We start from the raw sequence: 15125 nt of genomic DNA on the forward strand, positions 1-15125 counted from the left end.
AATGGCAAAATATAAGAGAAATACAGAAACATGTATAGTTGATATGTCTGTAAAGGGTGAAAATAGTCGGATGGAGGCACAGACTGAACTCTGACAATAATAAGGGTGTCTGAGAGTGGATTATGAGGATGTCCATAAGAATATTTCATTTTTTCCTCAAGCAGACATAGACAAAATATTAATGGGATTTCAAATATAATTTCATAAATGTTACTCACATTCATTCAGGCAGAATTTAATTTTTCTTATTGCAGTGGAAAAGAACTGACTGGGTAATGAAAACTGGGTGTTATATATCAGAATGGTGCCAGTCTCCACGTCTGAATATGCCCACTTCACTACTATGTAGTAGACAAACAAACAAAGACAATAGGCTACATTAGTATGTCTGAATTCACAGTATTCTACAGTAGTTGAAAAGTACCCAGATGAAATACTACTTCCTGCAATATTTTGAAGTATGAATACAAAGGACAGTTTACTATCCCATGAGGCCTTGGGAGGGGATTCATAAATGACTTGGAAGCTAAACAAGTTACATTGTAGGTCTTATGAAAATGCCAACATGGCAGAAGCAGCATGTCTGGATTGAATCCATACTATTATAGGACATATACTTTTTTATTGGTCACAAAGTTCTTCTTAAAATGAAGTACATTGACTGAGATGTCAGCCAAATCAAAAAGTAGAAAAATTCTGGTTTGAACATCCAGTAAATCAAGTAAAGTAACTAAAAATAATTAATGAATGATAAATGGACTAAGATATTTTACAAAGCTTGCAATATTCCTGTTGTAAAAAATGTTACTGTTCTGTAAAATGTTTTTAATTGCTAAATTAACTGAATTTACTGAAATTCTGAGATTTATCAAAAATTATGAATTAAAATCACTGAAAACAGTACTGCACTTGGAAAGCAAGTTTTACCATAAACAGACATCTCAACTGTATAGTAAAGAATATATATTGTTTAGATAAAAACATACATTTTGGAGAGAAAAAAACAGCTTGAGGTAATTTTTGTGTCCAATACTAAGAATTGAAAATTTAGTGTCAATTTAGGGTTGAAAGTTAAAGGGTTAAACACATCCAAAGGTGATCAGAAACTCCACCCTCTTACAAGACTTACCAGGAAGAGGTTTAACTTATTTCTCATTTCTGTCACACTGATTTTCTTCTCTTTGACAAAAGTAAAAAAGAATCAACCATCAGTGGATAATGAAGAGAAAAACTTTTAAGAAATGTTATTTCTGGACAGACAGCAGATCTTTGTGATTCTCGTGGTTATTCAAGTTTGAAAACGTGTAGTAAAGAGTAGCTTGCTGGAGCTCAAACTGTGAAAATGGCTTCATTATCTGAAGAAGAGCTTTCTTGTCCTGTATGTCATGAAATCTTCAAGGCTCCTGTTCTTTTATCATGTAGTCACAGTGTCTGTAAAGAGTGTCTTCAACAGTTCTGGAGAACCAAGAAAACTCAGGAGTGTCCTGTCTGCAGGAGAAGATCCTCAAAAGAAAATCCTCCATTATATCTTGCATTACAAAACTTGTGTGAGTCATTCCTGGCGGAGAGAAATGAGAGCCGTTCATCAGGATCTGAGGAGATCTGCAGTTTACACAGTGAGAAACTCAAACTCTTCTGTCTGGAGGACAAACAGCCTGCGTGTTTAGTGTGCAGAGATTCAAGACAACACGACAATCACAAATTCAGACCAATAAGTGAAGTGGTTTCATCATGTAAGGTAGTACGTAGTACAAATGTCTCATATGCAAAGAACAATAAGTAGTTATAAACACAGATATCATCACATTCATGCACTGAATACTTCTGTCTGCCATTTTATTTAACTTCACATGGCACATACTCGACTGTAAAAAAGTATTTGCCTCCATACTGATTCTTCTGTTTTTGTGTACATCACATAATAAATGGTTTTAGATCTTCAGACAAAATACAACATAAAACAAAGGCAAACTGAGTAAACACAAAATACAGTTATTAAGAAAAAAAAAAGTCACCCATGTGAGAAACTACCCTTTTAGATCAGTCTTTCACAGCGCTGTGATGGGGTTTCGGTCCACTCTTCTTTGCAGAACTGCTTTACTTCAGCCACATTGGAGGGTTTTCCAGCATGAACTGCTTGTTTACGATCTGGGTTCAAGTCAGGACTTTGACTAGTCCACTAAGACCTTTAACTAATTTCATGCTGTTGAAAAAGTTCTATTTAAGTGTATTTTATATTTACTCAGGTTGCCTTTGTTTCATGTTTGGTTTTAATTTCTGAATCAATTTAATGTGAGAAAAGAAAAACAGAAATCAGGATGGAGCAAATAACTTTTCACAGCACTGTATGATCACTGTATTTTCTTCTCTTCACTGTAATCTGGTGTTTTATATATTTTTATTTTGTCCATTTTAGGAGAAGCTCAAAACAGCACTGAAGCCCTTACAAAATAAATTTGAACAGAGAGAAAAAATGAAAGGAGAGTTTGAGAAAACAGTTCAACACATCAAGGTGAGGAAACAGAATCAAAAGTAATTTTCAGCAGTGGCACCTGCAGGTGTACGGCTGTACGCACTGTGCATACTATGAGTGCTCTGACTGACCTGAGAAACATTTTCCCTGTAAATATTTCAGCAGTTATTATTTATGTTCCGTATTTCTGATGATTTAATCCTTCTTTTGAGTCAGTTCTCTCTTTTTGGTGAATTGGCTGAACATAATTGCGAAACAGTCTATTCGTATTTGTTTGCTCTCTCACTTAATCACATAGATGGAGCATGTGTAGGCTGGGTAAGTCTGGCAAAAATGCCACCAAATTGGATAAAAATGCCCCTGCACCATTAAACTAAATCTATTACGGCTGTTGTAAATAAAGTGAAAATGAAATGAAAAGTGTTGATTTGATCTGCTCATATCGTATCATTATTTACAAAATATGTTTTTTTGTACTATGTACTGTAATATGTCAGAAACATCATACAGCTCACATAGTCATGTGTAATATGTCATTTGAAAGGTCTCACGAGTAGAATAAAACAAGCATAATTACTTGGGGCTTTGACTAAACGTGAGTGAGGCAGTACTTCTGTGTATGTCACTCAGAAAAAAACAATTGAAACTGTCAAGGGCTAAGAAAAAGGGTACCTTTCCAAATGCTGTAACATTTGATTACTTCATCATATCACCATAAAATTTAAATCCCATACAGCACACACGTCAGCGAATATCACCAAAAAAAGAATTATTTTCTGAGATATTGGATGTCAAATAAGAATGATACAAAAAAATTCCCTTGAGCACATTCATTTTTCTTACATTGTATCACCTATTTCTCAGCATGAGAATGTCCAAATTTAATTTTTCTTCTATAAAACTATTGAAAGATTTCTATCAAATGATACCTACCTTTTGACTCTGCTTGCTACAGTCTTGGAGTTATGAGTCATTATTTGTGTGCATGTAACTCAGAAAAAAACAACACCTTCAGGGAAGCAAAAATGGCTTCAGGGCTTTAAGGATTAAACTTGCTCTAGACTAGCGATAATGTGATAGCCTATATAATTTATTTATTTATATAGCATTACCCTGGAGCTGGTTATCCTCCACATATGCTGAATCATCTGAAGCAGTTTCTGAGTAAGTAATACAAACAAAGAACACAGAGACCAAACTTTGCTTGATGAAGTGTAACAACAGACTACGTTCTTGCATGCTTCTGGATCTGTTATATGTTGGGTGTCTGAGTTTCTCTTGGATCTGAATGATGTGATGTGTTGATGCGTGTTGATTGAGATGATTGAAGTGAATGTGATTTGATTTCAGTCTCAAGCTGAGCACACAGAACGTCAGATTAAACAGCAGTTTGAGAAGCTTCATCAGTTTCTCAGAGATGAAGAAGACGCTGCAATAACTACACCAAAATGAGCCGTAAACAAGAGAAGAACAACTTTGGTCCACATGATATTTACAGTTACAGTGATGTCTGATGTGTTTGATCAATAGGGCAAGTGTCATAATTCATAATAATGTGTATGGTTCAATCTTGATCATTATATGAACGTCAGAATAAAAGCAGCTGTTGATTGTGTCTCATCAGCTCCTGTGATTCTGGATCCAAACACGGCTCATCCACGTCTCATGCTTTCTGATGATCTGACCAGTGTGAGATATACCGAGAACTGTAAACTGCTTCCTGATAATCCAGAGAGATTCAACGGGTATTTCTGTGTTCTGGGTTCAGAGGGTTTTAACTCAGGAACACACTGCTGGGATGTGGAGGTTAAAAAGAGTTTAATATGGAGTCTTGGAGTAACTACAGCATCAAACCAAAGAAAGGGAGATGATTTCTTTAACACTGATGTCTGGAGTGTGACGTACAGATGGTCTGATCAGTTTGGTTTTCCTGTTAAACAGGATCTTGAGCGTGTGAGAGTTAATCTGGACTATGACAGAGGAACGGTGTCATTCTCTGATCCTGTAACTAACACACATCTACACACATTCACAACCACCTTCACTGACACAGTCTTTCCTTTCTTCAGTAGTGACCGTCTGAGGATCTTACCCCTCAATAGTCAGTAAACGTTACACCTGTAGGTCTGAATCGACCTGCTTTCATCTCTTACAGTCATCATATTTCAAATATTAATCCATATCATCATTTCATTAAGTACATTCAGATGGGCCACTCTTTGTTAAATTTGTAGTTTAGATACCCAGATGTTTTTTGTTTGTTTTTTACTTTAAGGTCCAGCTGTAATATTTTAATTTGCATTTCCATCCATGTTAACTGCAGTAACAAATAACACAAGTACTGTTATAATAATATTTGTTTACATTATAAGTTAGAAATTAACAACTGAATGTCAAATGGCTTTAATAACTTTCATGATGATGGAGTCATTTTAGGTGCAGCCACAATCACCAGCGTCATATAGCATCAGCTAAAACTATTTTGTCATTTAAAAAAATACTGCTCCTTTAATTAAAGATCATAGTTATACTGTAACGACTTTGGTTGAGTGGGATCCATGTGCGGTTTATTTAGCAGAAGCCGTCTCAGAGTACAAATGGGCAGTGGTTGGCATACCAATACAAACAGGATTGTCAGAGGCAAGACAATAATCGTGGTCATCACCAGGCAGAGGGTCAGGGCAGGCAGCAAACAAACGGAATATCAGTCCACAACAAACAATATCCAACCAGGGCAAGCAGCTGAGAATCGTAAGGTAGTAATCCAGGCAGGTTGATATGCAGGCAAGATGAGAAACAGACAAAACGCTCAGAATTGCAGCCGGGGCAAACAAGACTTCGCGAAGGGTAGACAAAAACACAGGGTTTAAATAGTCTGAGGCTAATGGTGCATTCAAGTCATGTCAGATAGACCTATTTACGAGTTGAACGCACATGAACGCCACCACAAAATCGTTGTTACAAGTGGGAAACTTGAAATTTTCTTTAAACCCAGAGTTTCCGAGTTGGGGGCATGTCAGTGAGAAAACGTGTCGGACGCAATGGACGCAGCCAAAGACTATAGATATTCAGTGTCTATATTGACGGAAAATTTGTTGAAATTAATAAAAATGATTAATTTTTTGTAATGTAAAATAAAACTAACATTATATAAGTTACATATATAAAATATTATATTACTATATAATTACCATAGAACATATCTTATTGAATCATTATAATGATTCAGTTTAAATCACCTTCATAAATTGAATAAAAACAGAAAAATGCGAAAACACAATTATGCACATTCTTTATTCGTCATTTTGTAGATGTAGAGTTCCCAGGACACTACACATAGTTGTGGCATTTTGTTCCTGTATGAATTAGTGTTTTTGAACAAATCAGTTGAGTGATTCAAAGACTCACTCATACCTCCTGATTTTATGTAGAAAAGTTAAATCGCCATCTTTTTCCGACCAAAGTGATTTGAACGCACCTGACGTCGTTATTACGACTTGTCAACTCATAAGTACGAACATCCCAGGAGGACTTGAACGCAGCATAACGGTCAGGTGAGCAGAAATTATGCTGCATTCACGCCATATCGTAATTACCGTAATTTTGAGATGACAACACGTGACGTTCTCGGAATTATGCTTTTCTTTGGCAACACTATCAACGCCTAAACAGAACCTGCGGTGGTCAGGTGGTACAGCGGTCACATGGTACATGTCGTAGCTCTCAGAAAACTCCCAGTTCACAAGTTGTAATTATGAGTTCTACGAGGATGTGAATGCTTTTTACAAGTTGGAATCTCGTAATTACGGGAATTCCGATATGGCGTGAACGCACCTTCAGTCCAGGTATGAGGGCTCATGGGAAACGTAGTCCAGTGGTTAATACTCTGGGGAGTGAGACCTCCGGTGGCTGATCGAAGGTTTTACATCAGCATTCATGACAAAGTACCAGCACCACAAAGCGCCATTCTTCAAATGCTGCCTTCATGGCAAGGAGCTTTCTATTACCCACATCATAGTTCTGTTCAGCGTGGGCTAGAGAGGGGAAAGAGAGATATCTAGCTATTTCATATTCAAAAGAGTATCAAAGTAACTAGGGTGGGTGGAAACATTTGATAATAATATGCTATTGTAGTGTTTTTTACATATACTGTATAAATCATATACTTTTATACACTTTTTGAATTAAAAGCTTTGCATTGTACATGGATTTGGTAATTATGTACAGTATGTCATAGTAATATTATATATGACCCTATCACTGTACCGTGGTACTTTGAGAACAGACTAAAACCTTTGTTACCGACAAACTACTGCCAGTTTATCTACTGGATAAATAGATGCTTTTAATTTTGTTTATTTAAAAAAAGTACAAAAGCATTTTGAAATGTCATCTCTGATGCTTATACTTAATAGAGGGAACATCCCTATTGTTATACAGCCTTTACTGAATCGCCATCATCATTATCTTGCTTGTTCTGAATAAGATCTGACGTCACTAATAATTTGCTACTTGATTGGTCTTTGTTAGGAATCTTCTGTGTTTGTTTCTGTTTAAAATGGTTTTGTCACGTATTTTAGTTCTGTGACCTAGTTTTCAGTTTGTTTCCTTGATCATTCATTATTTGATTAGTTTGATTAATCTGTACAGTACAGTATTTACTCCTCCACCACAGTTCCCCATTCATGATCTACGAGAGTGAGGAAGAAAACAGAGTGTCAGCCCAGCAATGGCAAAGCCTGTGTCTACCACAGATGTGGAGCTGGAGTCTGCCATGACTGAAGTGCCAGCATTATGGACTGAGCAATGGATAGTCTGACCAGGTGTGTGAGCCGGCAACATCACCTGTGCCAGTGGATTAAGCAGTAGAGTTTGAGGGCATGTCGTGGAGCCCCACCCCTTTAACCACAGCTGGCATATCACTGCTTATAGACTTTGAGACTGAGTGCACCTTGCCCTTTTCTATTTCCTGCACCAAATCTCCTCCTGCACAACACTGAAATTTTAGGATTTGTGTCCCTGCCCTGCCTCCCATTCCCATCTCCTCTGCCTGTTTTGTCTGTATAGTAAGTTCCCTACCTGTTCCTCCTCGGCCAAGAGAGTTGTTCATGGATTTTATGACAATCTTGTGTTCTCTTGTGAAGTCAGTCTGTTCAAACTTGCCTATATTGTCCAGTCCTTTAGTTCTGTCTGCACTGCCTCTCCTCAGCCCTCAGCCTTGGACAGTCAGCCCATTAACTCCATCTAGGACAGGGGTGTCCAAACCTGTCCCTGAAGGGCCACTATCCTGCAGAGTTTAGCTCCTAACCTAATTAAACACACCTGAATCAGTTAATCAAGGCACTCAGAATCATTAGAAACATCCAGACAAGTGTGTTTAAGATGGTTGTAGCTAAACTCCACAAGACACTGGCCCTCCTGAAGCAGGATTGGAAACCCAATCTGTATTGGGTTTCCAATACAAGGTCTGTAAAAAGGCCTGTAAAAAGGTCTGTATTGTGTTCAGATCAATTGTTCCCATTCAGGAACTCGAGCTGCGTCGAGATTCGCTTTGAGAATGCCCCTGCGTGACCGCGTTTTGAAGCACGTGTTAAATCAGTCCAATGGAGCAGCGAGACGTCACGAGCGGGGTGACGTGAGCGCCAGGAAGTATAAAAGCGCATCCAGCAGAGCGCAAGTTAGCTTCTGCTCTTCAGTAGCGCTCTGTGTATGTGTCAGTCTATTTACTGTTGTCTGTCAGTCCACAAGCATTCAAAAGAATATGTCAAAGTCTAAACTAATATCTATGGCGAGCAAACGGCATTACAGACGTTGTGTGCCTCCCTGCCCACACTATCTGGAAGCGGGGGATACACACGAACTGTGTGTTGTTTGTTTAGCTTTCAAGGGAGCTGATTGTCATCACTGCGAGTTACTCTCGCTGCGTATGCTCCGCTCTCGCCTGGCTGTCCAGGCTGGCTGGCGCATGTTTGCACACCATGTGTGATTGGATTGGAAACCCCTGCCCTAGGACCTCAGTGCTCATCACTCCTCCTAGGACTGTTGAGCAGTCAGCTCTAACTAGGATTGTCGTCTCCTCGGCTTCTCTGGGCTCCCTTGTCCCTTCGGCTCCACCTTGGTCAGTCATTGCTCTGTCTGCCCTACAGATGTACAGTCCATCGAGCTTCCCACCAGGCCCGTTAGGCTTACATCGAGTCTGGTTGGGAAAGCTTATGCGGCGGCAGGCCAGGCTGGCTGGCGCATGTTTGCACACCATGGCGGGGTTACAAGCATACCAGGCTGACCCGCTCAGGGGTGGGGCTGCTGAGCGGGAGCAGCCCAAGCCGTCAAGCTCCTCATATCACCAGTCTCAAAAACAGAGCGTTGCAACCCTCCACAGAAAGGTCGGGGCGACGCTCTCAGTCGGGGTCTTCTAGACCATAAACGGATCTGCGGACCGTTATTTTGTCTAAGAGGACCTCGGCTAAACGGTCCTACCATTGTCAGGTCCCTGAGGGCAGCCCCACCTGGGGAGGAAAGGATAACACCTCAGTATACGGTGCCCAATCCTCCTCAGTGCCCTCACGGAGGTTCACTGATACCACTGCACAGCACCATTGGACTGATTTTACACGTGCTTCAGAACACGGTCAGGCAGGGGTGTTCCCAAAGCGAATCTCGACGCAGCGTCTCGTTCCCTCGGGGAAACATGGTTACATACGTAACCTAGAGACGTTTTTTACCGGCCTCATTAAAACAGTCCCATAGTGACATCTAGTGGCCATAGCGAAATTAATGTCTTAAGTGTGTACATCTAGAGTTGCCGTAGTTAGTGTTGCGTCAGAAGAAATTCAACAGAACGCTGTATTTAGTGAGTATTTAGTTCAATATTTTTTTTTGTTAATAGAGTAAAGTGCAATTTAAAGAAACGAGCAGAAAATTGTACTTCCAAAAAGAGAAAATTGCAAAGTGGATTTGTTCGATCGTCTATATGGAAAGCAACATGTTAAATATGTTAAATCTGAATGTAACAATTGAATTGTGAAGCACAAGAAACATTATTTGACATGTTCTTTATTTGTATGTTCAGTTTTACAGTGCTTCCTTCAAGTAAATCACACTCAGTCGAAACCTGGCATCTGAGTCTTTCTTGGAGGAACCTGTTAGCTATCTGCCAAGCTAGTCAGACTTAAGCACTTCAGCAGTCATCCTAGTAGGGGCAGAATAGTAAAAAGACACAACTTCAGAGGGCTTTCTGAACTCAATGGGAAATACAAAGCCCCAGCCACCAGCGAACTCCAGCTCTCTGGTCTAAATGCAAGGGAAGTAGTCACGATGACGCAACCTAGTGAAGAATGCATGAGTGAACAATTAGAAACAAGATCATGTTGCTCCAGGTCCTCACGTTCAAGTCGGTTTTCATCAGCCAGTGGAATGGCTATTAGAGCATGTGCAAAGGCGGAAGCAGCACGAGCGCAATTGGCATTTGCAAAGAAAGAAGCAGAGATGATGAAAGAAGAAGCATACATTGTGGAAGAAGCAGCTAGAAAGAAAGCGGAACTTAAAGCAAATTTACACACGCTGCAGCTAGAAAGAGCAGCTGCAGCTGCAGTCGCAGAAGCAGCGGTGTTGGAGGCCGGTGCTGAGGAAGAGCTCGGAGAGACAGATCGTAAAAGTTTCATAAGGTTGTCACTACAAAACTTAACACAGTTTTCCAGTGAAAGTGTTTCCTGTCCTGTCATGCAACACTCAGTCACAAAACCACTTCCAGAGTTAACCTTTTAGGCGCCAGGGATTTTTGGGAAAAATGCTGGATTTTGACATCAAGATTTCAAAAGCTTGTGGCTTAAAAGTGCTTAAAGATAGAGATGTACTGTAAATTAGAAAAATGTTGGGCATGACCGAAAATTTATGTGGGGTGTAAATATACTCGTCTAATTTGCATATTATGACGTCATCAGAGGCGGCCATCTTGAATTTCATAATATTCAGGAAATAGTAGATATTGAATTGATGTTTGAACTTATTTGACGTCTTGTCGCAATTTTGCGACTTTGGTGCTTAGAGGGTTAAAGACACTAGATCTCTCTTGTCCACCAGTGCACCAGCTGGAAAGGGACAGTGGTGAGACAGCAAGAAGCAATATGAGAAAGAGTAATGTACAGTCAAGTGAAATCAGTGACTATGAGTTCAATGAGTTACCTGCTCTGCATCCTATAAAGCAGAACACTAACTGGAATTCTGTCAGCAATCCTTTTACTGCAAGCTCTCCAAGAGAACCCTACCACTATAGTGAACAGCCGCATGGTGCAAGATTCCAACACAATGATTTCCAGTCCAGTCAGTGGCAAGCAAACCCTTCAACTACGATGGACCTAGCAAAATACCTACTACAGCGTGAGATGGTAAGCTCAGGATTATCAAAATTTGATGATCAACCAGAGAACTACTGGGCTTGGAAGGCATCCTTTCTTAGCGCCACAGAAGATTTGAATCTCACAGCCACAGAGGAGCTTGATTTGCTTTGTAAATGGCTTGGACCATCATCCTCTGAACAGGCTCGGAGAATCAGAGCAGTTCATATTCACAATGCCAGAGCTGGCCTTAGGATGGTATGGCAAAGAATAGAAGATATGTATGGTTCAGCTGAAGTAATCGAGAATGCTTTACTTATAAAGGTTGAACAATTCCCAAGAATCTCAAGTAAAGACAACCTTAAACTGAGAGAACTGAGTGTCACTCTGTTGGAACTTGAAGCGGCACAAGCTGATGGATACTTGCCAGGGCTCACGTATCTCAATACATCATGTGGAGTCAATCCAATTGTGCAGAAGCTTCCACTATACCTGCAAGAGAAATGGATCACATTAGGAGCACTGTATAAAGAACAAAATGGTGTGTCTTACCCTCCATTTTCTGTCTTTGTGACGTTTGTCTGCGATCAGGCTAGAGTCCTTAACGATCCAAGTTTTGCTGATATAGCAGTTGGAAGTTCAAATGTTGTTAAGACAGAGAGAAGCCCCCCGTATAAGCCTTATACAAACCTACAGTAGCCACCAGGAAAACAGAAGTGTTTGCAGATCTTGAAAAAACTAATTCAAAGGCTACAGAGAAAAAGTAAATGACCTTGAGAAGCAATGCCCTCTGCATAACAAACCCCTTCCACTGAGGAAATGTCATAGTTTCAGAGGCAAAACGTTAGATGAGAGGAAATCTTACCTCAAAGACATGAACATCTGTTTCAGATGCTGCATGTCATCCAGCCATTTTGCCAAAGACTGCGATAGACCTGTACAGTGTAAAGAATGTAACAGCAATCAGCATCCCACTGCATTACATCCAGGTCCAGCACCTTGGAAAGCTAGTAAATGTGCCTCGATTGAAGACCAAGGCGGGGAGCAACCAACAATAGAAGCCTTGTCAGTGACATCCAAATGCACTGAAATTTGTGGAAATGGTACAAGCTCAAGAACATAGTCCAAAATATCTCTTGTCGAAGTATATCCAGCAGGACAAAAAGAAAAAGCTACCAAAGCCTATGCTGTTCTTGACGACCAAAGCAATAGGTCTTTGGCCAAACCGCTATTCTTTGATCATTTTGGCAATAAAGGAAATGGAATCCCATATACTCTGAAAACATGCTCTGGAATAACGGAAACAGTAGGTAGACGTGCAAGTAACTTTGTTGTAGAATCATTCGATGGCAAAACTCAAATCGCCTTACCTACATTAATTGAATGTGACATGCTTCCAGAGGACAGGTCCGAGATACCATCACCAGAGATTGCTAGATACCATCCGCATCTCAAAGCTGTGGCAGATGAGATCCCAGCTGTCGACCCCTGTGCAGCTATCCTGTTACTCCTAACATAAAGTTCTAGAACAGCGCAGCGGACCTCACAACGCACCATTCGAGCAACGTCTAGAGCTTGGTTGGGTGATCATTGGAGAGGTGTGTCTTGGAAGAACACACAAAACTGCTGATGTCAGTGTTTTCAGAACTAACATTCTAAGTAATGGTCATTCTACCATTCTTTCTCCATGTACTAGTAGCATATATGTCAAGGAGAAGTTTGACAACACAGTGTTGCATTGCAATCCTCGAAGCGATGTAGCAACAGCTGTTTCTGATACAGAGGAGCTTGGCAGCAGTGTGTTCCAATGTACATCCCGTGATGACAAAATAGGAATGTCAGTCGAAGACAGAGTATTCCTTGACATTATGGACAGGGAGGTCTACATGAATGACTCTAATTCATGGGTAGTGCCATTGCCCTTTAAACCAAATAGGCCTCGCTTACCTAATAACTGGTGCCAAGCTGCCAAACGCTTTGAATCTCTACGTCACACTCTTGAAAGAAAACCAGATATGAAGGAACACTTCTTCAAGTTCATGCAAACAATGTTTGATTCTGATCAGGGTGAACTTGCACCCCTAATGAAACCACAGCAGGAATGTTGGTACTTGCCCATATTTGGTGTTTACCATCCACAGAAGAAGAGTCAAATACGTATTGTATTCGATTCCAGTGCTAAATATGAAGGTACCTCCCTCAACGATGTGTTACTGAGTGGACCAGACTTAAACAACACACTGTTAGGCATTCTCATCCATTTTCGAAAGGAACATGTGGAGATCACAGCGGACGTACAGCACATGTTTTATTGCTTCATTGTCCGTGAAGACCATAGAGACTTCCTCAGATTTCTCTGGTTTAAAGATAATGATCCAAACAAACAGATTGTGGACTACCACATGAAAGTGCATGTGTTTGGGAACAGTCCATCACCTGCTGTGGCCATATGTGGTTTACGAAGAGCTGTTCTGCTGGGAGAGGACAAACATAACACAGAGGTGAAACAATTTGTGATTCGGAATTTCTATGTGGATGATGAACTTGCTTCATTTCCATCCAGTGAAGAAGCTATCTCAGTGTTGAAACGGACAAAGGAAATACTTGCAGAATCAAACATCAGGCTGCACAAAATAGCCTCTAACAGTAGGAAGGTTATGGAAGCATTCTGTCATGATGACTTGGCCAAAGATTTGCAAGACATTGAGTTACCATCAGATCCCTTACCTTTGCAACGAAGTCTGGGACTCATGTGGAATCTGCAAACTGACACTTTCACTTATTATGTGTCAAAGGAAGAGAAACTGTTTACCAGAAGAGGTATCCTCTCTGTGGTCAGTAGTCTCTATGATCCTCTGGGTTTCTTAGCCCCTGTAACAATACAAGGTAAGGCGTTAGTCAGAGAACTGGCCAATGATCAATGATTGGGATTCTCCCATACCAACTGAAAGGGAAGATCAATGGAGAACATGACTTGATTCACTTCTGAAGCTTGAACAGATTCAGATTAAAAGGCCATACCTTCCCGTTTCTCTGTGTTCTACAAAATACAGAGAACTCTGTGTCTTTGCAGATGCATCTACCATGGCCATATCAGCTGTAGCTTACCTTAGAGCAGTTGACACAGAGGGATGCAGCCACGTTGGCTTTCTCCTGGATAAATCTAAGTTAGCTCCTCATACTTCTCTGACTGTTCCACGTCTTGAAATTTGTTCTGCAGTTCTAGCTGTAGAAATGGCAGATTTGCTGACCACTGAGCTGGATATTGAACTGCAAAGAGTGAAATTATACACAGACAGTAGCATTGTCCTAGGTTACATTCACAACACAAGCAGAAGGTTTTATGTGTATGTTGCCAACAGAGTCGCTCAGATCAGAAGGTCTACTCACCCAAATCAGTGGCAGTTTGTCAGTACTGACCAAAATCCTGCAGACCATGGAACACGTCCCATATCCCCAGAACTCCTGAGCCATACAAACTGGTTTACAGGCCCTGAGTTTTTGCACAAAGATGGACTAAACGATGACACATTTAATCCAGAGATCTACAACATTGTGGAGCCAGACACAGATGCAGAGCTGCGGCCACATGTGTCAGTTTTAGTTACCAAAGCCTTTGAGAAGAAATTCGACTCACAGCGTTTTACATGCTTCTCCAGCTGGAAAGTACTCACCAGAGCCATAGCTAGTCTTGTACACAAAGCCAGATCCTATTCTGGAAACCTTAACTCCAAAACAGATGAATTAACACAAGCAAGAGTTGTGATTATCAGAACTGTTCAACAAGAAACATTTTCAGAGGAACTGAAGTGCCTCACAAGAAATGAAGAGGTGCCCAAGCACAGCATCCTAAGAAAGTTGTACCCCATTTTGGATGAGGATGGAGTAATACGAGTTGGAGGACGTTCATCATCAGCTGAAACATACTGGGAAGAGAAACACCCCATCATTGTTCCCAAAAACAATCACATCGCCAATCTACTCGTCAGACACTTTCACGAACAAGTTGCACACCAGGGTAGGCATTTCACAGAAGGTGCTCTTCGGTCAGCTGGACTATGGATAATTGGAGGCAAAAGACTAGTGTCAAGTGTCATACATCATTGTGTGATCTGTAAAAGGCTTAGAGGGAGGCTGGAAGAGCAAAAAATGTCCAACTTACCTTCTGAACGAGTTAACCCAGATCCTCCATTCACCAATGTCGGCGTTGATGTGTTTGGTCCTTGGAACATCTACACCCGTCGAACCAGGGGAGGTCTTGTAGAGAGTAAGCGATGGGCTGTTATTTTCACGTGCTTAGGAACACGAGCCGTGCATTT

General features: G+C 40.7%; 1 protein-coding gene across 1 annotated transcript; it reads left to right on the plus strand.

Moving 5' to 3' along the window:
• The first annotated feature begins 1342 nt into the window (after nucleotides 1-1342).
• On the plus strand, nucleotides 1343-4586 carry LOC107706710 (nuclear factor 7, ovary-like). Its single transcript, XM_016510519.1, has 4 exons — nucleotides 1343-1738; nucleotides 2417-2512; nucleotides 3824-3908; nucleotides 4098-4586. The coding sequence occupies exons 1-4, from the start codon at nucleotides 1343-1345 to the stop codon at nucleotides 4580-4582; spliced, it is 1062 nt and encodes a 353-aa protein (XP_016366005.1). The 3' UTR covers nucleotides 4583-4586.
• Nucleotides 4587-15125: the final 10539 nt, after the last annotated feature.

This window comes from Sinocyclocheilus rhinocerous, unplaced genomic scaffold (assembly GCF_001515625.1).
Source record: "Sinocyclocheilus rhinocerous isolate Xijiao unplaced genomic scaffold, SAMN03320098_v1.1 scaffold2731, whole genome shotgun sequence".
In the NCBI taxonomy this organism is placed as follows: Eukaryota; Metazoa; Chordata; class Actinopteri; order Cypriniformes; family Cyprinidae; genus Sinocyclocheilus; species Sinocyclocheilus rhinocerous.